Consider the following 25,824-nt stretch of genomic DNA (forward strand, 5'->3'; position numbering starts at 1 on the left):
TGAGTTCCGTGCAGAAAATGATCGTACGGAACCATCCCAGCAGGGGGTGGAGAGGGGCGGGAAGGGCTGTTTGGGCTAATTATCATATGCGTAAGCCAAGCGTTTCATGGGCGTTCCCATGAAAACGCTGGGCGTACGTATGGTAATACGGCCATGATGCACGTGTGGGGGCGGACATCTGACATAGCCGGATGCCAGCTGCCCGCCCATATCCCTGCTTTCATATGGAAAAATGTCCGAGTGGTCTGGAGCACTTGGTGCTGCCTGACCACTCGGTCCATCATTCGATGGTCGGCGACCATCAGAGGATGGGGGAGGTTCCCACAGATGGGGGAGTTGTTCACATGAAACATCCACTCGTGGTCCGTTCGGTCAGCGTCTTACCGCATTTGGACGGTGTGAGCGATCCGTACGGTAGGCGGGGCTAAGAACACTCGGTTCCTGTCCGATATACGCATCCGTCCGATTCAACTAAAATAAGGACCCATGTGCACTGCAGGTGGGGCAGATGTAACATGTGCAGAGAGAATTAGATTTGGTTGGAGTTTTACTTCAAAGTGAGATCTATATTGCAGTGTAAAAATAAAGCAGCCAATATTTTCCCTGCACAGAAACTAAATAACTCACCCAAATCTAATTCTCTCTGCACAAGTTACATCTGCCCCACCAGCAGTGCACATGCTTTTGTCCAAAGCAAGGAATTTGCCTTTGCGAGTGAACCAGAATAAGGTTCAAAATGCACAGTGTTTTAGTGTATCGCATGCGTTTTTAACTAGATGCGATGCGATCTAGTACAAAAAGCAGGGTGCGCATAGCACTGTGTGTGGGCACCTTAACATATGGTAACTGAGATTGATGGATGTACACTTGCATCACTGTCCTCCTGGGACTTCCGAACGGCACCACTGTAGGTAACACTTATTAGTGCCAAGACATAAAAACAACAAAAATATCACCAGCGCTTTGTTACAAAATCTGTGACAGACATAGAAACATAGAATTTGACGGCAGATAAGAACCATTTGGCCCATCTAGTCTGCCCCTTTTTTATCCTTCAGGTAATCTCAACCCTTTTTAATCCTTATTTCTTTGTAAGGATATTCATATGCCTATCCCAAGCATGTTTAAATTGTTCTACTGTCTTAGCCTCTACCACCTCTGATGGGAGGCTATTCCACTTATCCACTACCCTTTCTGTGACGTAATTCTTTCTAACATTTCCCCTGAACCTACCTCCCTCCAGTTTCAGTGCATGTCCTCGTGTTTTATTACTTCCTTTCCTTTGAAGAAAATTTCCCTCCTGTACTATGTTAAAACCCTTAATATATTTGAAGATTTCTATCATGTCCCCCCTTTCCCTTCTCTGCTCCAAACTATACATGTTAAGATCTTTTAGTCTATCCAGGTAAGTTTTGTGATGTAGGCCATGCACCATTTTATTTGCCCTTCTTTGTACACTCTCCAATGTATTTATATCCTTCTGAAGATATGGTCTCCAGAACTGGACACAGTATTCCAGATGAGGTCGTACCAATGACCTATAAAGTGGCATTATTACATCTTTTTTTCTGCTACTGATTCCTCTCCCTATGCAACCAAGCATCTGACTATCCTTCCTCATTGCTTTGCTACATTGCTTTCCTGCCTTTAAGTCACTTGAAATAGTGACTCCTAGATCTCTTTCCTCCTCAGTAGTTTCCATTATAGTACCCTTGATACTATATTGAGCCTTTGGGTTTTTGAGTCCCAAGTGCATAATTTAGCATTTTTTAGCATTAAACTGTAGTTGCCATGCTCTCGACCAATTATCAAGTTTACTTAGATCATAAGTCATTTGACTGATCAGACGCTTGATATTAAGGATTTTTTTATTTTGTTGACAGAATGAGCCTTCCTTTTTGAATGCAGAACGGTGATTAATTTATAATGAGGTGATGATTCCACTCATTCTATCCAAAAATCATTACCCTGCCAAAATATACCATCCCGTCCATGGAAGAGTCTCATGTCCTTGTTGACTTTAGAGGCGTCTCTCAATCCTGGAAAGAGTCTATGTAACAAAATACTGTGTCCCTGTAATAGTAGATAGAATTTATTGCTGTTTATTTATGGAATAGCATTGGTTGCAATGGCTCCACCTTTCTCCATTCTCCCGACACAGTCCCTGGGCAGAGAAGTTAAATGTTTTACCTGCACATACAGTATGCAGATTATTATAACTGCCAGTCAGTTGCGTGTTGTGACTTTCCTATTGAAAGCCACAGCACTTTTGCCTGCTTATGATATTTAAAAAAAATAAGGGTATAATTCTCGGGAGGGCTTCTAAATGACAGGCCAGGGCCAGATTGGGTTTTTAAATGTAGGTGTTGGCTTGGTTAGTTGTGTTTGGATTTAGTTACTGGTGTGATCCAATGGAGTTCCGGCAGGTGTATGATTGGTGGGGTTTATCTGTTTCTAAAGCTGGGTACACATTGAGCGATATACAGTAACAGTTGGTCAATTAACTGGGCAATATATCGACAGCAGGTCTGTTCTCCCGATATGTCTGTGAACGTCAGCCCTGCAACATAACAGTTGCACACTTGCTAAAGGGACCAGTGGTGACTAACATCATCTAAATGCCTGCTCAATAGAACGTTATCTAACAGAAGAGTGATACAAGTTATGTCAACATGGAGGCATGTAAGGAAAATTGGTCTGAACTCTGACCCCTCCCATCATGACTGTTCGGCCAGCACCTGATTGGTTGGTTCTTTGGTTCTTGACCTCTGCCTACAGTGTTCCCTCATCCATGGTGGCTTTGTGAGGACAAAGTGCGAGGGGTTGTCTACTCATTTTGTATCCCTGTTATGAGCAGTAGAAAAATCTGCATTGTGATTTACACTTGTTTGCAGGACTTCACAATCAGTTGGTGGATATCGGCATCTAGGAATGTGGGAAGACTTTTTCTTTCTCTTGATGAAAACACACAATCTCCATCGAGAACTTCAAAGTGTTATGCTGCCCATACACTTGTGAGAAATTGCATGCAATAATTCGATTTCGACCACATATGGTGCATTAATCGATTGATTGTCTGCGTTTATAAGGGACCATTTGACGCAATGTACACCGTCGAATGTTGTGTTGATAGATCTTTTGTGCGATCGCATGTGATTTTTAATCACATGCGATTGCTTGAATGCAATCCCCAGGTGAGGGGCGGAGGGAACGCTTTCGGTGGCGTGGGTTTTTGGGAGAGGGGGCCGGAGGGACTGCTGGGCGGAGTGTGAGAGGGCGGGCAGAGGGCGGCGGACTAGCGTAGCCAATCAGAGGGCTGCATTGCACTTCGATGTCACATCGAATCCGATCGCATAAGCAGAGGCAGAACTCTGGGAGGCAATGGAGTCATCTGCCACCGGGCTCCTGCTCCCAAGGGGGTACCTCTCCTTCCCTTTGAGTTTGAATCTGTTCATTGAAAGCAGTTGATATTGCTATTGTGGCTGACTCCCCTTCTAACATAATTTTTGCAAGTGTCACACCCTGTATTAGACCCATGACCTTACTGGAGACAGACACCTTACTGAATGAGCTAGTGGGGGGGGGCACAAGTACTTACCTTGCCTCCGGGCAACTGGGATGAACTTACGCCACTGCGCATAAGTGTATGGGTAGCATTAAATGTAACTAAATGATGGCTATCCTTAATCCAGCAAGTTCTCCTTTCTCCACCTAGACACTCCAGAGATATCCTCATGTTCTGGTTTCTGCTTGGGCCTTTACAACATGTTAGAAATAAGTTTACCCTTCACATCTTATACATCTGTAGGATACTAGATATAAGACAAGATGTTTATTGCTCTGTGTCAGTGCAGATAGTGCTTGGGGGCGTCATACAGATGTTACATTATAAGTCTACCGTTGGTGTTTGAAAGACCAACCACTGAAGCAGATGGAAGAACATCTTTGGACCTCAGACAATTCCGAAAACCTGTTAAACCACATACTTAATGTGTTGCTTATTCTAAATGTATTTGTACGGCTTTGTTATCATAACCCTTGCTCTGCAAAAGTTTCATAATTTATCATCCATGACCACGGTACAATGGCGCAAACCCAAGTTATTAAGAGAAATTGAAGAATGTTTCTTTGGCTGGTTCTTAAGGATTTGGCAAGTCACAAATGTCTAATAAAACATGTCAGGCGTGTTTTTCAGTATGATAGCTAGTTAGGAAATAAAGATAAAGTTTATATGTCATATTTGTGAGTTATTATATTATAGCTAGATATAATTATCGTGTGGAACCGTCTTTCCTGGATAAAGGATTATGTGTTCTTTTGAGGGATAACCATGGGGGAGACTGATAAAGGGGAGTGAGATATAGTACCAGCCAATCATCTCCTAACTGCCCTTTATCTAAGAGACCAGGTGTGTAATCAGCAGCACCTGTGATCTCCTGATATAAGGGTTTCCAGGGCAGAGTGATCTTGCTCTTGATGGTGGATTAGACGCCCAAGCAATAGGCCGGGTGTGGGCATTGAAAAATAAAGAACAAACTCTTCATCGTGTGTGATCCTTGTCACATACCTTTTAATTTTGATATTTTTTAGTCACATTGTAGTCACAAGTTAACTGGAAAACAAATTATCTCATTCCATTAAACAGGTGCCTGATTCCGCAGGGAAACACAAGTAACCTTGCACCTGGGTAAAACCATGTTGGACTACAGGACAGGGGCGGGAGGTGTAATATTATGTGCTGAGAGTTTTAGGGGGGAATTAGCCCCATTCATTTACTGGGTATGAAAAGGTGGTAGCCTCTGACAATTCAATTACTGCACCTTTTTCTTCCCGGTAAATTAACTGTTAACAGGTATTAACCCATAGAAATGGGGATATGTTCCCAGACCTACATGTAAAAATGGGTTTGGCACCGAAAAAAAAAAAAACTTATCAGGGATTTATTTCAAGCTGCATTCAGGGCAAATTGGCTAATTGGATAGCGCCAGGGCTAAATTCCGACAACAAATTGAATTCCACATTTAGATGTGATTGTTTCTTATCTAATACCCCTTTCACACTGCAGCTCTTAAACGGTAAATTTACATTTTTTTTAGCCTTTTAAAACGGGTAGAGCTGCAGTGTGAAAGCTCCAGGGTGCTTTACCCGTTTAACAAATACCGGTACTTGGTAAACGGTTAAAAAGCAGTGTCCTACCCGTTTCAGAGCTGTTTTTTGCCTGATTTACACCTTATTTGTGGGAACACAAGGAAGTTACATGGATACAGATCTGCTCTGTTTGGTGGGTGACCAAGTTCCTGTATGCGTTCATGAGCCAGAAACTCCACTACTTTTGCGCAGGCCCATTCTCTTGAGGGCACCTTTTTTGAGAGTGAGTTCCTGGTTGGTACATAGAAATGGCTTCTAGCACTTGCGGCAGACATTGTTTGGCGTTCCAGTCCCCAAAGGCAGTGCGCTGCTGCACTGTGGTACAGTAGCTACATGACTAGTCTTGGTCACCATCTGCTTGGCCAGGTTGCTCTCACATCAGAACTTCTCTTGCAGCGCAACTCAACTAGGATCCACTGGGTCGACTTCTTTTGTGTTGGCCAAAACTGTAGATCCAGCATTTATGGCCACTGATGTGCTCCCAAACCATCAAATATAGCTAGCATGTTACAGCACCATGTCCTACGAGCCTCCTCCTGCTCTCATGTTAGCTGATTGGTAACCAGCATGCTGAAACCTTGCTTAGGCCAAGCTTTTTGAAGTGTCAAGCGAATGGATCTCAATGAGATGAATATCTCCTTCTCTAACTGGGTCATAGTCACCCAGGAGTTCCACCTAAACTATGGCCTGCACGGTAGCAAAGTTGTCCTTGGTGATGGCGGACACAGGTTGACGCTCAGTCAATACACTACTGAAGTCAGTAGTGTAACAATGGCATTGCAGCCCAAGTGGTAGCTTGGTGGAGCCACTGCTGTTGGGGTGCATGGTCTCTGCAGATTCCAATGGTTCTTGCTCTCCGTATGGAATATGCTGAAAATGACCACCACCTTGGAGCAGATAGATGCTAGAGATCCTACTGGACAGATAGATGCTAGAGGTCCTATATCACAACCCAGAAGTTACAGTTTCCGGGTAGCAATATATATTGCCCCTGGCAATGAGCATGTAAACACCTGACAACGAGCATGTAAATCCCTAGCAATGAGCATGTAACTACCTGGCAACGAACATGTAACTCACTGGTAACAAATAACCACAGACATTGAATAAGAAACCCTTGAAAATAAGCAGGAAACCCCTTGCTACGACCATGTACTGTAACCCCTGGCAATGAGCATGAAACCCCTAGCAACGGTCATGTAACTCCTGTAAAGGAGCACCCCTGGCAACAAGCATTTAGGTTAAAAAAATAGTATATTAAATGTGTGGGGGTTGGGCATCAGGATTGTTTTGGGCAGGGTCCGCAAAATTTCTAGTTCACTGACTGAAGTTGCAAACCGGTCTTATAGTTGTAAAAGATCATGGCTATCCAATGGCTTCTGTTGAGCTCCACAAAGAGTTTGCTATTTGTAAAGGAAGTGAACATGTGGAATTCTTTGATGTGTGCAGTGCTACTTATGTACGGTTCTGTGCCTTAGTATTCTAAACAACTTTACTCAGAGATTACAGATTACAAGCAGGCAGTCATATAACATCTACAGCACTCTACCTGTGCACTGCACATTGGAAAACATATTGCTAACCCCTTGTATGTCTGATTTTGTTTTCTGCTCCTTGAACTAGGACTCAGGCAGATAATTGTTCCCTTATTTAATATATTACATAGAGAAACAGAGATGAGAAAAACTGAGAAGCACTGAAAGAACTGGATAAAGCTTTCTTCTTCATTGCCAGAGATAATCTCATCCTTTTTTATTATGAGCCCTGCACCAGAGCATACGGTTTTCATTTGGCAAGAAACATTCTGTAAGAAATCAGCATTTAACCAGCAACAAAACTGATGTTGTAAACTCTGTAATTTTATTGACTTTTTCAAACAGTGGTACTTGCAGTGGGAAGAAGGGTACTAATTACCCAGATCTGGACTTGTCGGAGGGTCCTGGGTCCATGGACCCCCTTCTTACTTGTTATATCCCTTTCACACCAGAAGCAAATTACTGGGTTAAAGCTTTTCAACCCAGGAATTTGGTGAAAAACCCGGGTTTTTTCTTGGTGTGAAAGGGTCAACACAGGTCTTAAATCCCAGCACTCCGACCCTGCTCTTGACCAGGGTCAGAGTGCCGGGATTTAAGACCAGTGTTGACCCTTTCACACCACAGAAAAAAAAAATTTTTCAGCATATTCCCAGGTTGAAAACCTTTAACTCGGTAATTTGCGGGTGGTATGAATTTGGGGTCAGGCTGTACCCAACAAAATGACCCGGCACTCAAAAATGCCGGGTGGCAGGTGTGAAAGGGGTATTAGTGAGTCATAGCCTTTCTTCCTAGCGCAGTACATGATACTGTGTGCTGGGCTGTGGTGAGGTCTTCTCTGCCTGCCCCCAAGTTCAGTTTGGCACACAAAACTAGTATTTTTAAAAAAGAGGGCATGGCCACACCTCCGTGATTAGGACACGCCTCCACAGTCTAGTTTTCAATGATTCTTTGATTACAGCTGCAATCCATTCGCAACTTACTCACCTTCAAATGTTTTTTCCACTGTTTGCAGTCTGTGTGTAACCATGACCCTTCCACAACTCTGCGATAGATGGGGGCTGGAGCTGACGTCACATGCCTTCCATAATAACACATGGGCACGCCTGCATTTTCCCTGACACTCCCAGATAACTTCCGGTTATTACCCCCAAACTTCAACTTCCTGTGTTAGGGAATATACATTGTAAGCTCCACTGGAAGTGAAAAGTGCTGCGGAATATGGCCCATATTCTGGCTCACTCGCAAAGCCAAATTGCTTCTCAAATGGACAAAACCATGTACGCTGCAGGTGGAGCAGATGTAACTCGTGCAGAGAGAATAAGATTTGGGTGGGGTTTAACTTCACAGTGATATCTATAATGCAGTGTAAAAATAAAGCAGACAGTATTTTCCCTGCACAGAAACAAAATAACTCACCCACATCTAAATCTCTCTGCACATGTTACATCTGCCCCCCCCCCCCTGCAGTGCAGCATGGTTTTGTCCATTTGAGAAGGAATTTGCCTTTGCGAGTGAACCAGAATAAGGGACCAGGTGTGTTTCTCTTACATTACAGATCTGACATGGCAGACAGACATTTGCGACTTAGAACAGAGGAAACCCACGCAAGTATGGGGAGAATATCCAATTATCTAATGACTGAGCATGCATACGGATCATAGTACTGCAATAAAATATAATCACTGGCCCTATGCAAGTTGATTGACAGGAAGCTGCCATTTGTGGGTGTCACTCAGTCAACTTCTGGGAGTGTCAGGAAAAACATAGGTGTGACCAGGCCTTTCCAGGGAGGGTCTGTGACATTTGCTCCGCCTCTGATCAGACTGTTCCTATGGCACTGGCTGGCCGAGTAAGTCCTGGGCTACGCACAGACTGCACACACTGGAAAAATCAGTAGATGTTGAGTGATTGCGATTGTATTCACAGCTAATTGCAGGGATGCAATATTTTCGCAAGCTTTTCATAGGCTTGCACAGGGCAGGACTTCCCTCTGGCTGGGCGGCCATTACCTGATTACAGGGCTCTGCAAATTAGCAGTCATGTGATAAGTTCTGAATAACCCCCAATATTATTATTATTTACCTAACTGGCCTCTGCAATCTGTGGGTGCGCCTACGTCCCCTGCAGCTGATTTCCCCAAGCCGCAATCAATAGAGGTACTTTCTGGCCCTTCTCTGTCCGGGATACGGTCATTTGGTCTACAGCATGATGGTCGACAGTCATTAGGTCGACATGGGAAAAGGTTGACATGGTTCTAGGTCGAAAGGTCATTAGTTCGACAGGTCGTTAGTTCAACGGGTCATTAGTTCGACAATGTCTAGGTTGACAGTCAAACGGTCGCCATGGCGTTTTTCACTGTTTTTTGAGCCGACATGTGCCCACAGGCGCCATTTTATGCCCTACCATCCACTAGGGCGAGGTGGGAGAATAAAATAGTGTGCCCAGTGCAGCGAGGTACCTTGCCCGATGCATTGCGAGCGCAGCAAGTGATGCGAGGGGATGCGGTGCACTTGAAACTGTGTCCATGTCGACTGTAAAAAAAACAGTGACAAACCCCATGTCAACCTTTTGACTGTCGACATAGACATTGTCGAACTAATGACCTGTCGAACTAACGACCTTTCCACCTATAACCATATTGACCTTTTCCCATGTCGACCTTTTCCCATGTAGACCTAATAGTGTCGACCTAATGACTGTCGATCATCATGCTGTAGACCAAATGATCCCAACCCCTCTGTCCGGATCGGAGGACATTGGCACAGTCTAATAAAATCAGGACTGTCCTCTGCTATAAGATGTGTGGGGGATGTCATCCTGTATATAAGACAAACGGATTATGCAGCAAATGCAGGCGGTGTGACACATGGATGCCCACGAGGTCCTGCTCAGGGGTCATATAGCTAGCTATGAAAATAGTTTTTAGTATGAAAATCAACAAAATTTACAAAACTATGAATCAAATTGGCTTTATAAAATTTCATTGTATGGAATCAATTGTCAGACAGAAAAGTCAGTAGGCAATGGGTGCGATTGTGCGGCCAGCACGTGCGGTCCTGGTTAGTTTCGGGTGAATACATAAGTGTTTGATATTTATTGTTACGGCGATTTCGGATATACAAATAAACAGGAATTTTTTTTTACGGTATCAACCTAAATACTTGAACTAAATAGATGAACCATGGGCCTGATTCAACAAGTCGCAGCAGTCGTTTGCTACTTAGCGAGCCCATAAACGCGGTGTGGCCGAACACCCTGAATCCCCTTGGTGCCATGTGAGATGTACGCGAACACATCCCCCCATTGCAGCGGAAAGGGAGAGAAATAATTTCATGGTCGCCGACCATCCAATGATTTCTCTCTGATTTCATTTCCATCGGAAAGTGTGTGGGGGGGGTGTCAGCTGCCCACCCCGAGCAAGGACGCCAACATTTTTATAGGGACGCCCATAAAAAGGTGGGGGTTTCCCTGCTCCCGCCCCCTGCAGGCCACACCCCCTCCCTCCCCGCAGCGAATGGCCTTGCGAATGTAACTTGCCGAAGTCGTTCGGTGCCGGGGTCTGCAAATGCGCAGAAATGCGCTTGAGCATATGCAAACCCCGACCATCGGAGCTACAGCTGAATTCGTATCGCAACGCGCGATCCTGAATTGGCCCCTATGTGTATTTGATCACTTTTGGCTCACGTTAAGCACCTACAATGAACACCTGTGTGTATGTGTGCGTGTATATAGGACCTTATTCAGGTGCGCTCAGTAGTCCATATGCGTTTGGACAGGGGCGATGCTTAGCGTCTGCACATGCGGCCAGTGGGGGGTGGGGGGGGGGCGTGGACTGGAGGGCAGGGGTACTCATCCATGGTAATGCCCAGCATGGGTGTTCCAATGAAAATGCTGGGCGTTCCCATGGTAATCGCCCGAGGATGTGGGCGATTACTGGCATATAAATGTGACCTGAGAGTCACTATATATATATATATATATATATATATATATATATATCCACATAGAAATAATGGGTGCACTCACCGGACTTCATCCAAAATGCAGATATTTTATTTACATACCACAGCCGATATTTTCAGGTGACAGTGGGCATGGTCAACGTTTCGGTCTAAACATAGACCTTTGTCAAGACCCCCTTACTCCTGCCTCCACCAGTGCACTGGTGGAGGCAGGAGTAAGGGGGTCTTGACAAAGGTCTATGTTTAGACCGAAACGTTGACCATGCCCACTGTCACCTGAAAATATCGGCTGTGGTATGTAAATAAAATATCTGCATTTTGGATGAAGTCCGGTGAGTGCACCCATTATTTCTATGTGGATATTCTGTGGAAGCACCTGAATACAGTTTGGGACTTTCTGGTTTGTGGCACCCTGGCAGTTGGATACTTGTGAGGAGTGTGCTGTTCGATCTGCATGGATATATATATATATATATATATATATATATATATAATATATATACTAAACATCGGCACTCATCTTTCCTAGTTTTGCGGTGCCCTATGGCTTATATATATATATATATATGCGTGTGCGCACCACCGAAAGATCTGGGAGGTTCCCACTGGCATGCAAATAGATGTCTATGTAAATCATCCACTTGCATGCCATGCCCAACATATGCGCCATGCGAATGGTGGGCCGGCGCACCGCCTTTTGCAGAGTGGGTTCTGGTTGACTTGCAAGGATGCGAATTCGCATCCGAACGAATTAACCAGAATAACCCCCATATTGTTTTTCCCTTTTTATGTACTCATGCTGTTTTCCCACAGGAAAACTTCCCTTTAGCTTCCCAAGGGACTGCTTTAATAAAAGGACTTTTCAAATAATTTATCATAATCCTTTCTCATTCCCTGTAATCTCTATAATACGTGGTTATATCACTGGTCTATTTTTTTTATCATATTTAATACGCATTGAAAACCCGGAGTTTAGATTTCTATCTGGATAAAGAGTTTTTCGCTGAAGAGTGCGGTTATTGCTACAGCTGGCTTCTACGCAGGCTAGCACATTAATACGCAGTTCTGTTTTACTCTCTTAGAATATTCTTGTCTTTGGAACGTGACCCTAAAATCAAGAGGTTATGTCCTTATAGGCCCCCTACTGCCAACTGCATGAGCTGAGTTTTGTAAGCACATTTTAAGGGATGTTTATCTCATAAGGGCACTGAAGACATGTTTACAGAAGCCCCCTACTTTTATCTAACAGTGGGCCTTGTTCTGGTTGACTTGCGAATTCGCACCATTGCATACATACACTGTACATACATACATGCATACATACGTATGTACATACATTTGTGTGCTCAAATCTGAAAGACCCACCATTCGGGATGCAGTTAAAATCCCGGCGGTCGGGATCCCGGCGTTCAGAATCCCGATGCCGGAATCCCGACACTTTCTCCCTCCGTGGGTGTCCACGACACCCCTGGAGGGAGAATAAATTAGCGTGCCGAGCGTAGCGAGGCACCGGGCCCGCTGCGTGGCGAGTGCAGCGAGCCCGCAAGGGGGGGCGATCCACGTCCCCCCCTTGTCGGGATTTCGGCGGTCGGGATTCCGGCGTCGGGATTTTGAACGCCGGGATCCCGACCGCCGGGATTTCATACTGAATCCCAACATTCCAATGATACAGACAAAACAGAAATAGCCGGGATAGCAAGTTCACATAGTTGGGAAGGGACAGAACACATCGACCCAGACTGACCAACTTTCCCAGACCACAGCTCTAAATATTCAATTAGATGTTGATAGTGATCAAGGACCAGACTTTTAGGGCCTGTGATTGTGGCCATTTAGGTAAAAAAAAAAAACATAATTGCATTCTTGAGAACCTTGGGGGCAGCCAGGTCGTCACACTGGAAGGGGGTCGGGGTTGGAGGAATGCTGCAAACGTTGGTGGTATTGGGGCCTGGTGATGTGATTGTGTCAATATATCTATGAAAGATAGGTGCTGATTGGCTGATATTTTATTTCTCTCCGAGCTTGGTACAAAAGCCCCATCATATGTAATTAAATGAGTGCAGATAACATAACGGTGTCTCCTTTCCTCATTGCTAAACCACCCTTAGCTAACAATGTTCTGTTTCCCTTTAGAGGAAGCTTGCCGGAGTAAACCCCTGGATCTGGTCTTCATCATCGACAGTTCCAGAAGTGTCCGTCCGTACGACTTCGAAAAAGTGAAAGAATTTCTGATTACGGTGTTAAAATTTCTTGACATTGGCCCAGATGCCACCCGGGTGGGTCTGCTGCAGTACGGGAGCACGGTGAAAAATGAATTCTCTCTGAAGACGTACACACAGAAATCTGACATTGAGCGTGCGGTTAAGAGGATGATGCACCTTGCTACAGGCACCATGACTGGGCTGGCCCTCCAATATGCCATGAACATTGCCTTCTCCGAGGCTGAGGGGGCACGCCCCGTAAACGAGTATGTGCCAAGGATTGCCATGATTGTAACTGACGGCAGACCGCAGGATCCTGTGGCTGAGATTTCAGCCAAAGCTAGGAATTCTGGAATTTTAATATTTGCCATTGGCGTGGGCAGAGTAGACATGACAACCTTGATGTCTATCGGGAGTGAACCTCATGAGGAACATGTGTTTTTGGTGGCCAATTTCAGCCAGATTGAAACGTTGACATCTGTTTTTCAGAATAAACTTTGTGGTAAGTTGTATAATGACCATTAGAAGTGGGTACTTTATCTCTCTGTAAGTGTGTCTCTTTCCACTTTATCTCTCTCTAAGCTTTGATACCTATAACCATTTACCTATTTCGGCTTTATTTTTCTCCAAGCTTTGATACATCTTCCTAGTTCCCACAGACTCACAGCTCTCTGCATTTCATGTGATGGCACAGGCAGGGGATAGTAGGAGAGCTCAGAGGGGCATACAAAAGCCTCTCTGCACCTTACATGACATGACTGGAGTTTCCATGACATTCCATAATCTTAAATTATTATTACCAGCTTACAAAGAAAAGGAAAATAATAGAGGAAGATGGTAAATACCAACAATCTTATTATCGTCTGCAACAGTGATTTGTATTACAAAACACACCGGGATTTCTGTTTTAAATATGTAATTGTTAATGCAAAGACTAATGGGTTCTACATAATTGGTATAAGGTACTGATCCGTTCTAACTATGGGGGTTATTCAGACCTGACTGCATGGTTGCTAAATTGCAGAGCCCTGTGAGCAGGTATACGCCGCCCAACCAGAGTCAAATCCTGCCCTGTGCTTAGCATGGCTTGTGACAATTAGCTGGATTGGCAAATAGCTGCAGTCTGCGTACAGTCATTTCGTAACCCTGGGCGGCGGCTGCGACAGAAGCAGTCAGATACGGCAGGAGCTGAGTCCACATGACTCCCTATCAAACACCTGGGCATGCTTTTCCCTGACACTACCAGGAAATGTCCGGCTACCACTCACAAATGCCGGAATCCTGTCCATCAACTTGCGTACGGCCAGCAATCAAAGAAGGAGCAGGATTTTATCACAGGACAGCCTTGTGCATGCCCTGTGTGCTGAGCGATTCCACTCAGCCATCTACATTGCTCAGATCGCTCAGCAACATCTCCCCATTAGACTTATTTGTGTCATTAGTTCCATTTAAGCAGCACCTGTCTCCAGGAGGGGGCTAGGAGAGAGCAGGCAAGACTTGCAATATCCACCATGAATGAGTCCAACAGGGTAATACCTGTCTGTGTATCTGCAGAGAATGGCAGTAATGTCTGCACTGCTGTCAGTAGTCCTGGATACATACTATTGCTGTGTGTGCAGCTCAGTGGTCTCCATTTGATTTAAATACAATTTACGGTACTTGTTTCCTAGCACGGCCACAACGATTTCCATCGGGGTGGTCGTGTCGGAAAAATTGCGTCGGTCGCATCGCATGCGATTTGGTCGCATGCGACGCGACCGACCCGATTTTTTAATTGAATCAAATGTGAATAGGGTCCCTGGGACCCGATTTTACATTTGATTCAATGTAAAATATTCCCTACACCCCCAATTTTACACCGTAAACCCCACCCCACGATTGACGCCAACCCGAAGCGTGGCGAGCGCAGTGAGCCCGCGAGGGGCGGCGGTGCGCGTCCTCCGACCTTTTCATTCCCCTACTATCCACGTCGGCGTGGAGTATAGAATATAAATTGTGGCGAGCGCAGCGAGCCCCGCGAGGGGACGCGTATAACTTCACAGGTATACGCGTCGCCACTTTATATTCTCAACTCCACGCCGACGTGGATAGTAGGGGAATGAAAAGGTCGGAGGACGCGCACCGCCGCCGCTCGCCACGCTTCGGGTTCACGTAAATTGTGTGGTGACGACGGGGCCATATATAATGTGAAATGGGTCATATTGGCCCATTTCACATTTTTTACTATGTGAGATGGACTTAATCAAGTCCATCTCATCTTGTGCCATTATAATGGCACAAGACCGACGCAATGCTCCCGGTTTCAATGTTAAAAAATATTTTAACATTGAAGCCTATGGCAAAATCGGGGGCATCGCGTCGGTCGCGTCGGGGCCAATGTTAATGGTCCTGACCGACGCGATGCCCGCGATTTTTCCTTTGCCGGCAAAATGGACCTGATTTCAAAGGAAATCGGGTCCATCGCGGGCATCGTGTACCTTAACTTAAAGGTACACGATGCCCGCGATTGTGGCAGTGCTTGGAAACAAGTACCCAATTTACTATTTTCAAGGAATCTTGCTGTTAAGCAGGGGTGCTGGAAAGGTCCCCTCACCAGCAGGTAGCACATGCCCAGAGAGCAGCATATTCAAAGAACAATGGACATTGGGGGTTATTCTGGTTGATTCGCAAGGCTGCGAATTTGCAGCCTTGCAAGTCCAACAAACCCCGCCTTGCGAATGGTGGCTGGCCATCAAGGAAAATTCGCACACACGGGCATTCGCAGCCTGGTGAGATCCGCCCCAATCATTCAATGGTCGCCGACCATCGAATGATGGCGAAGGCTCATGCATCTGTAAAGTTGCCTCAGAGCAACCTTACAGATGCGTGTCTGACCGGGGGGGAGTAGGCGGACATCCGGTGATGTCAGCTGCCCGCCCCCTGTCTGTCCGTCATGCCTCATTAGCATGGGAACACCCATTAAACGCTGGGCGTTCCCATATGGTGATGGGCAGCCCCACGCCCCTCTCCGTCCCATGCCCACAAGGTTGTTTGCATGCACCCAGCAAACAATCTGTTCGCTATTGCCGCACGCAACAAGCACATGTGCATAGAAGAAACATTGATCCCCGTGCGAACGAGCCCAAGATTACTGACCGTCCGGAATTTGGGATTGTCTGGAGTAACCCTGGACATGTATGAACCTTATGGATAATAGTTGTAAAAAATGTGATTATAATTTTATAAAAAATATAAAAAATATATGTGAATGTGCATGCCTGTAAACAAAAAGGTTAAAAATATTATTGCAGTAAACAATATTGATAATCTCCTGAGCAGGGACTGTGCTCCAGGCGTAGTTATGTTTACAGACGCTTCTGGGGTATGTGGGAAGTCGGAGAGGCCGGTCCGTCTGGCTTGAATGTAGCACTATGTTGAGGGAGGTATGCTAGCTGACCCTAAGCTTACCTACACCTCTGGCTTCTTCTTTCAAGCTGCAGCGGACAGATCTGCAGCTGGACCAGCTGCACCATGTTGTAAGCGGCTCTGGCGGCTTTCTCCGTGACCGGAAGTTTGGCTCCCGTCTGTTTCAGGCAGTCGCTTCCCTTTGCTGGTCCTTTGTCAAGGATATCTGTGGAAGTTCTTGTCCTCCTTTTTATTCTTTAAAAACATTATTTAAAAAAACAGTGTTCTCAGACAGGAAGTTCTTCCTTTTTTGGCGGCATGCACATGTTAGTGTTTAGTGAACTCATGCCATCAGCCTGGTTGGTGCTGTCTGTTAGAAGTAGAAAACGCTGAGCCTAGTCTGGCGCCCTTCCTATCTGGGGTGTGGTATGGGGCTCCGACAGTCGGGATCCCGACAGTCATTAGCCCGATGTCGGGATCCCTACTGCCTGTACTCAGACAGCATGGCGAGCGCAAAAAATCCCCTTGCGGGCTTGCTGCGCTCGCCATGCTGCGGGCACGGTGGCTCGCTATGCGAGCCACCTATTCTATTCTCCCTCTATGGGGGTTGTGGACCCCCATGAGGGAAAATAGCAGGTGGCCGTCGGGCACCCGGCTGTCGGCGTTTTAACAGTCGGGATCCTGACGTCGGGTAAATGACTGTCGGGATCCTGACTGTCGGGAACGCTTCCGGCACCCCCTATCTGTTACCCACTTTTGAAGTCCTTGCAGCAGAGGGAACTAGGAGGAACTCATACACAGGGAGGAAGACCTTTATCAGTAATGGATGTCTCCTAATAGTCCCTAATTTAGTTGGACTGCCTGATTTCTGAATACAGAAAGAAGTTTGCGTGGAATCTGGGGTGGTCAAATCAACGGCACAGCTAATTTGCATTCCACTTTAACTTTTTTAATACTTTGTGACATATGAACATATGTCAGACTATTTGGGAAGAGACATTTTGCTGTGGGGTTTGCAGTGATGTGAAGAGCTCCAGGTTACACTCCCAGAGCTTTCCGCATGCGGTAATAGCTGGGTGAATGCGCACTTACCCATTGATTCCATGCACAATGCAGAAGGAATGGATGAGGGTTCTTGTTATTGAGGACTCTGGGTTTTAACGGACGGAGTAATCCACGCTAATTGATTAGACTAGTTGGATACCCCCTTTATTGTTTCAGCCAATAAAATGTCTGACTCCTTTCTGTGTCTGTGGGGCAGATTTATTAAGCTCGGTGAAGTGATAAAGTGTCTGTTTTTTATCACCGACCAACCAGCTCCTACCTGTGAAGTTACAGGCTTGGTTTGAAAAATGACAGTTGGGAGCTGATTGGCTGGTGATAAAAACCAGACACTTTATCACTTCACAGAGCTTAATAAATCTTCCCCTGTGTTTTTTACCTGATCACATTGAGGAGACATCATCTTAAAGGAATTTATTTTCATAAATTGACATAAACAGTCTGAGGACGTGGGCAGTGGGCCTATGAAACGAGCGGCCAGAGTTTATCATGACAAGCCTTATGTGAGATGATGACATCTAAATGTTTTCTAATAAATTGAATTTAAAGATGAAACTAAAACACCTCAATCATTAATTACCTCAGATATCCGTTGCATTTTAACGCAGAGTTAACCCCACTAATTGAATTCACAAATTGGATTCCCCCTTTATTGCTTCAACCAACAAAATGGCTGCCATATTTCCGCGTATAGACAACAGGTGCGCTGCTAACTTTTACTCTCTATCCATGGTATGGAGCAAAGAGAAAAACAATGTTGCCATCTTTCTGTTCCACCTTTTCATAAATGCATTTTTGTATTCAGTTCCCAGTTCGAAACATCTGCTCAACCATTTAAACCATCTGGTGCTGGTTTATTGTTCGAAAAAATGTCTTCTGGCTTGATTAACAAGACTGAGATGTTTCAGTATATTCACTGTGCATGTACAGTAATACTTTCATGGCGAAGAGATTGTTCTGAGTTCTTGACAGTAACTAACCCCAAGTATGGGAGGTCTGTCCTGGGATTCAGTACAGATCCCATGCACAGTACCGTAACAGTTGGGCCATTCCCTCGAACGACATTTATAGCAGTGCCGCAAAAACCGCAAGAATCCCTTTTGTGATACAGAAATCGCGGCTGTTATTTCAGAAGATGGGAATCGAGCATTAGGGATTTGTGGTTGATTTAAATAATGATTTACAGCTAACTCCCGCTATGGAATCACGCCAGAATCTGGACTGAAGATACAACTTCAACTAAAATAACCAATAAGCTTAGTAATGCATGTAAATCTAAATCACCATAATAAACGGGCGAGCGCATTTAAGTCAATGGTCGGGAAATAGTGCTAACTGATTTGTGTAAGCTGCACTCATGTACGATTCAGTGAATATAATGTGAGCTTGGGGAGTGTTTATTTAGAGTTGCAGCCACATTGAAGGTAGGGACTACAGCTGATTTGGATTTTAAGGAACATGGATAGTGAAAAGATTAAGGGGTCTATGCACTATGGAGAGATAAAGTGGATGGAGCTAAATTGCCAGCCAATCAGCTCCAAGCTGCCATGTTACAGTCTGTTTGAAAAATGAGTGCTAGGAGCTAATTGGTTGGTGTTTTATCTCTGTCCACTTTATCTCTGTCCAAGGCTTAAGGCCCCCCATGTGATACATAAGTAAGCTTAAGCCCCTCAGCACACACACACACACACACACACACACACACACACACACACACACACATGACGTCATGTCAAACTCTCTGATGACTGGCTGGCTTGTTAATTAACTTAGGGCAGGGGTGGCCAAACCGGTCCTCGAGATCTACCAATGGTCCAAGTTTTCACCTACTGTAGCTGGTGCACAGCTGTAGTCATTACTAACTGTCACATTTTCAAACATGCTGCATTCACATATGCTAATGGGGCCGCCACATGCCCCTCTTCGTCCCTCGCCCGCTGTCCTGGGTACGTGCACCCAGCGATCCGAGTTTACCCAGTGGGTGCACGCACTCTATGTATGCACATGCGCAGTAACACAACATCAGTCCCTGTGCGAACGAACGGCCGCTGGTCCTGGTCCTGTGTTAAGGCCCCCATACACTAGCCGATTTTGGTCAGATTTCGTCCAGATCAGTCGGATCTGGCCGAAATCGGACCAAAATCGGCTAGTTTTGATGTCCCCTCAGATCCGATGCGCGGTCCCGTGCGCATCGGATCTGCGTCGGGTGGTCGGACCTGCTGCACGTCCGACCACCCGACTTGGGACCTAGTGGGGCGGCGCGGCGGTAGAGGCAGCAGGGGGGGCTGGGGACGCTGCGGGGGACACAGGCGGCATAGAGCCGGGCAGGGGGAGCCGTCAGTACTGAATAAAAAAAAAAAGGCCCATACAATGAATGGGCGGCCTGTGATTGGCTGAGCGCTCTCTCAGCCAGTCAGCAATTGGCTGAGAGAGCGCTCAGCCAATCACAGGCTGCCCATTCATTGTATAGGCTTTTTTTTCTAGCACTGACAGCTCCCGGCTCTATGCCGCCTGTGTCCCCACCCCCGCAGTGTCCCCAGCCCCCCCCTGCTCCCACCAGCAGCCCTGCTCTGTAGCCCCCCCCCCCCCCCCCCCTGCTCCCCGGGTTTTTTACATGTGATAAATCGAGACGATTTATCACATGTAAAAAATGGCACATCAAGTGCCAATCTAATCAAGCTCCCCCGGGGAGCAGCCGGGGAAGCTCAGGAGGAAGTCGGGGGCGAATTGTCCTAAGGACAAGTCGCCCTAGTGTATGGGGGCCTTTAGTGTGTACACATAGAATTGTATTGAATTTTATTCCGCTTTCATCACCAGTATTGTTCATGTTTTATTCCAGCTCCTCATCTCTGTTCTACCACCACCCATGGCTGTGACCACTTCTGCATCAACACTCCGGGCTCATACATATGTAGATGCAAGCAAGGATACCTTTTAAACCCCGATGAGAGGACCTGCAGCAGTAAGTGGGGTTATTTCAATCTTCCCATGGAGCCTTGAATTGGTACAGATCAAATTGCAAAGCAAAGCAATTGGGTATTGGTTCAGGACATCACTTGTAAAACTTGGATCCTTATCTCTCTATTCCACTATGCCACATACCTGATTATAGTTTGCAGTGCTCTGTACCCATTTCATAGAGTAGCATTGCAGCACATATTGACTATGGTACTTCAGTAATACCCCACATCCACATCTTGATGCATCAGCAGTAATGTCCACATCTTGATTGCACCTACATTAACTCCTACACCTTGAATTCATGATTGCACCAGTGATGGGGAAGTGGAGCTATCACTGAGCAAGAGGTTTGGACATACTGCAGAATTGCAGACTCTTTATTCAGTCTCCGCTGCTATAATTTATCATTAAAACCCAGGTCAGGGATAACAGGCACAATAGGGGCTACAAGGTCAACTGGTGTGGCAGAAGTTGTAGGAGGAGTTAGCATCTGTCACACCTTCCAGTGTGCTTCTTTATTGGATGGCTTGGTTGAGGCTACATGGTTGAATCCTATGTTGACTGACGGGTGATTTAGGGGGTTGTTCTGGCTCATTCACTCGGATGCGAATTCGCATCCTTGCTAGTGAACCAGATCCACCCTTGCGAATGGTAGTATGCCGGCCCACTATTCGCAATTCGCATAAGTTCGCATGCCACTGGGACCATCCCATATCTGAGATGGATATGGAAGGGAAAAAACAAAGGTCTAGTCCCGTTAGAGACAAAGACAAGGGCGCCTGAGAGTATGAGCTGGTCTTCAAAGAAAGGCAGCTGCTCTGTTTAGGGGTAGTCAATCCCTAATTGTTCTACCATAGGAAAAAAGAAATGCAAAAGAGAGGAGCGCCATTTTACTACAATGATTGACACAATTTGTAATGAAAGTAAAAGTGTTTTATGTAAAAACAAATAATACAATAATACATACAATATATTTTAAAAACTGATTGAAATGCTCACTCCTGGGGATTAGGTTGCAAATTATATAACTGGTGTGGTGGATGGATGGAAATATTACCAGGGGCTGGATATTTGGTCACTGTCCATGGATGTTAACGATGGAAAAGGGGACACAGGTCCTCTCTATTCACACAGTCTCCTGATGTGATGCCGCTGGAGGAATCTGTGTAAGGTCCAAATTGTAGCGCTCTGGTGGCCCAAGGTCCTCTCTGGTGGTACGGCGCCCCTCTCAGGCCACTGGAGGATACACAGTAGGGTAAGGTGATGGAAATTGGTGATCCAAATTATAGCTCCCTGGTGTCCCAAGGTCCTCTCTGGTGGTACGGCGCCCCCCTCAGGCTGCTGGAGGATACACAATGGGACATTGCATTCTCCAATAAGTGGGCATACACACTGTGCAATTTACATATTTTCTGTAAAACCAGCAGATATGTCTTGATTTCGGATACAGAAGGTGAGCGCTGAGCTAATTACCATTTAACTATTGTCCGAATAAACGCAGCCTAATGAGCAGGCCTGAAATACCCCCTAAGTGTAAATCCAGCCTGGTTTGCAGTACCCATGATCTGACTAAGCTATGTGACATCTCCGGTTCTCCATGTATGTCCGCTCCTTGGGTCTAGCACAGATTTGCTCTCTATAGTCGCATGTAACTGTCATTTGTGGAGCCCCCCATTAAAACTGAGGCTTAAGTTTGTGTTTGGGCTTCTCCTTTGATTGTTTGAATTGTCCGGTTATTAGTCATTGTCCTGGGTGGAATAATCAAGGACGGGTCTGGCAGTCACCGCGAGAACAACCTAACATTGTAAAAGGTGATGTATTAGCTACAATGCTGCCTTTACAGTGCATGTTTTCTATGTTTCCCATCTGCAGCTGAGGACTTGTGCGCTACAGAGAAACATGGCTGTGAGCAGATCTGTGTGAACACCCCTGGATCTGTTATGTGCCAGTGCTACGAGGCCTATGAGTTGGCCAGAGATGGGAAGTCCTGCACCAGTAAGTCCTGTCTGCAGCTGAGTCAGTATATTTATTGTAAACAATACAGGTAGAGTCTCCCGTATCCAGAGATGTCTTGTCCGAAATATTCCCAAAACGTGGTTTCTACAATATTACAGATTTTTTTTTTCCATGCCCCTTTTTTCAGACTTACCATGTCCCCTGATGTCCACGGCGGCCTTCAGGGTCTTCTTCAGCATCTTCAGCGGTCCCAGGAGTGCATTGCAAGGGTGCGCGGCTGCAAACTCGCGCAATGCCCCCTAGGACCACTGAAGAAGATCCTGGGGGACGCCGAGGATGTCGGGGACGCCGTGGGACCATCGGGGGGACCAGGTAAGTATGTAAAAAAATAATAATCCAAAAACCGTCCCGAGCATTTCGGATAAGGGATACTCAACCTGTACCATATGGTGTAAAACAAATCAGCAGTTTCTCAGAATGGTATTCCACAATTCACCACTTAGACTTTGGCACAGTAAGCAGCGGAATCGGCGCCGGACACATCCGCGGTTGCCTTTCCATCTGGCTGGTTGCCTGATTCCTACATCATACTACATTATGTTAATACGGGAATCCAACTGTGTACTGTGTATACAATCATATGAATGCCGCCAAGTTACTGCCCATTTTGGGGCAGTCAACCAACAGATGGATAAACCATATGTAATTGTGAACTCCATCCACTCTTTGGGTGAAATTTAATAGGATGATAGATTCAGAAAGTGAAAGATTTGGTAAGAAATCTCCAGGTTTTTTTAAAGCGGCAATTATTTACACTGCGTGTAAAGTGTAAATGATTGCCGCTTTAAAAACCTGGAGATTTCTTACCAAATCTCTCACTTTCGGAATCTCTCATCCCATTACATTTCACCCTTAGTCACCGCCTTTCTTCTATGGTGCATGCGTGGTATTAATGTTATAATTACACTTTATTCATAAGGTTCCACAAGAAGTATGTAGCGCAGTACATATAGCACATATAGAACAATACTGGGTATTACAATTCATAATAGTAACTAAAAAACTGAAACAGAGCACAGGTAACAAATAGCAGCACAAGTCTTAGTACACAATACAGCTGGGATGCAGGGCTGGTGCAAGGCACCGGAGCGCCCCAGGCGAGTCGGGGTGGGGGCGCCCCGGTGCCGGGGGGAGGGAGGGGGGGGTGATACCTGTGTAAAAAAATTGCTGCCCCGGCGTCCCTGCAGTGCTGGGGCGGTCAGGGGTGTCCGTGCCGTAGGGGTACCTGCAGCGCCGTGATGTGTATAAAGCTGGCTGCGGCCGGCGGGGTCCCTGTAGTGAATAGCAAATAACTAGCGCTTCCCGCCCCGCCGCGCGCATATCGCTAGTTAGCTTTATACACATGACGGTGCCGCAGGTACCCCTACGGCACGGACACCCCTTACCTCCCCAGCACTGCAGGAACGCCGGGGCAGCAATTTTTTTACACAGTTCGCTGGGGGTAAGGGGCGAACTGCCGCCCTCCAGGTGCCGGCGCCCTAGGCAAATGCCTAGAGCTGCCTAGTGGTGGCGCCGGCCCTGCTGGGATGTAGTGAAGCAGAGATGGTGTTCACACGCTGCCAGGTGCAGGTTGTCATTGGTAGAGATAAATGAACACAAGTGACAAGCGATGCAGGTATACAGTAGATGGTAGTTGAGGAGGTGTGCTGTAATTGAAGTGTCCAGAGAAGAGGGCTGTGAGAACAGGAGAGAAGAGGGCTGTGAGAACAGGAGGGAAGAGGGCTTTACTCCAAGGAGCTTACAGTCTAGAGTGGTCTGCTGAAACCAATGAAAAAAAGTCTGTCTTGCCACTTATCTTTTACTCGTAATCAGCTCCTAAATGTACATAGGGAAAGTATGTGGGTACAGTATGTTGAGTTCTTTCATGATATCAACATCTCAAAAACATAGCAGAATTTGTAGACCTAAAGAGAGCATTGAGATGCTACAGGGTGCTGTTAGCAGTAAATGCTATTACCCGTCGTCTCAGTCCATCGGTCTGCTCTCACCTGGCTCACCTCTTTAATAATGTACTGTCAGCCCCGTATCTGTTGTTTAACACTACAGAGTTATGTAGGCGCACACTAGTGGGTTATTCAAACTAGGAACAGACCAGTTACTTAACCAGTGGTGTTGGTTTATTGAAGTATAAAATGTACAGTTGTACTCCCTGTTGTATGCACACTGGTGACAGAAGAGCTTAAGCTTAGTGGGGTTCTATACAGCTCACCAGCAGTAGGAATTGCCATCGACCATCGATGATTCAATGCCAGACCAGCTTCCCCCCAAAATTTCTAAGCGTCTTTTACCTTGTTCTTTCATCCAGACAGCCCCAAAATTCTATAAAAATAAACAATGTTACAGCTGCCTTTGTAAATACAGAGTTTATAAAAATAAATGTTTGTTTTCTTCTAGTTGTAGATTATTGTGCCCTTGGGACCCACGGTTGCCAACACGAATGCCTTAACGCTAACGACTCGTACATCTGTCAGTGCCGCCCTGGTTTTATTCTGAATCCTGATAAGAAAACTTGCCGCAGTAAGTATAACGACAGCATCCTCTCTTTCTGCTGGGATTTTCTGTGTCAGCTTAAACTAGGGAAGGAATGTGACAATGACACTGTTATTCTGCTGATATTTTGTTCCGCCGCACTCTAATCAAAGTCACTCATTTCTTCCTACCCTCTTGGAGCCAAGTTCTGCTGTATAGTTACAGAGTGTTCTCCTGCCGAGTGTTACTTTCACACTAGGGAAATCTGATCGATTGCTATCTAGAGAAACAAAGACCAGCTACAATTCGCATTGATCTCTGTGCCATGCATTATTGATGTATGTTTATACCATATGCACAGTACATTATTAATATATGCATGTTTATTTTGCCCAGGACCAGATTATTGTGCGTTGTCTAGTCACGGTTGTCAACATGAGTGTGTCAACACCGATGAATCCTATTACTGTAGATGTCGACAAGGATTTTCACTTAATCCAGACAAAAAAACTTGCGCAAGTAAGTATTTATATCCCATATTCCGTTTATTCATTGCGTCACCTCTCCGCATCTGTTCATTTTATGCCTCGTAATAGTGATAGAGAACTATGGTAGCGTCTTCATTCATTTTACGAACCATCGTAGTTCCCTAGTATACAATGTCAAATTATAGGGGCGCCAGTTCGCATTATGCCACACAGTAACCCCAATTTACATTATGCCACACAGTACCCCCATTTTACATTATGCCACACAGTACCCCCAATTTACATTAGTCCACACAGTACCCCCAATTTACATTATGCCACACAGTGACCACAATATACATTATGCCACACAGTACCCCCAATTTACATTATTTCACACAGTAACCCCAATTTACATTATGCCACACAGTGACCCCAATATACATTATGCCACACAGTGCCCCCAATTTACATTATGCCACACAGTGCCCCCAATTTACATTATGCCACACAGTGACCCCAATATACATTATGCCACACAGTACCCCCAATTTACATTGTCACACAGTACCCCCAATTTACATTATGCCACACAGTGACCCCAATATACATTATGCCA

General features: G+C 45.6%; 1 protein-coding gene across 3 annotated transcripts in view; it reads left to right on the forward strand.

Moving 5' to 3' along the window:
• The window catches only part of MATN2 (matrilin 2), a 94,037-nt gene that overhangs the window by 16,388 nt on the left and 51,825 nt on the right, over positions 1-25,824 (forward strand). For all 3 annotated transcript variants that reach the window (XM_083187014.1, XM_083187013.1, XM_083187015.1), the window contains exons 3-7: positions 12,779-13,348; positions 20,132-20,254; positions 22,126-22,248; positions 24,664-24,786; positions 25,135-25,257. In XM_083187014.1, coding sequence (XP_083043140.1) covers positions 12,779-13,348; positions 20,132-20,254; positions 22,126-22,248; positions 24,664-24,786; positions 25,135-25,257 — 1,062 coding nt within the window. The remainder of the gene's footprint in view (positions 1-12,778; positions 13,349-20,131; positions 20,255-22,125; positions 22,249-24,663; positions 24,787-25,134; positions 25,258-25,824) is intronic.

Source organism: Crinia signifera, chromosome 5 (genome assembly GCF_055691185.1).
Source record: "Crinia signifera chromosome 5, ASM5569118v1, whole genome shotgun sequence".
Lineage (NCBI taxonomy): Eukaryota > Metazoa > Chordata > Amphibia > Anura > Myobatrachidae > Crinia > Crinia signifera.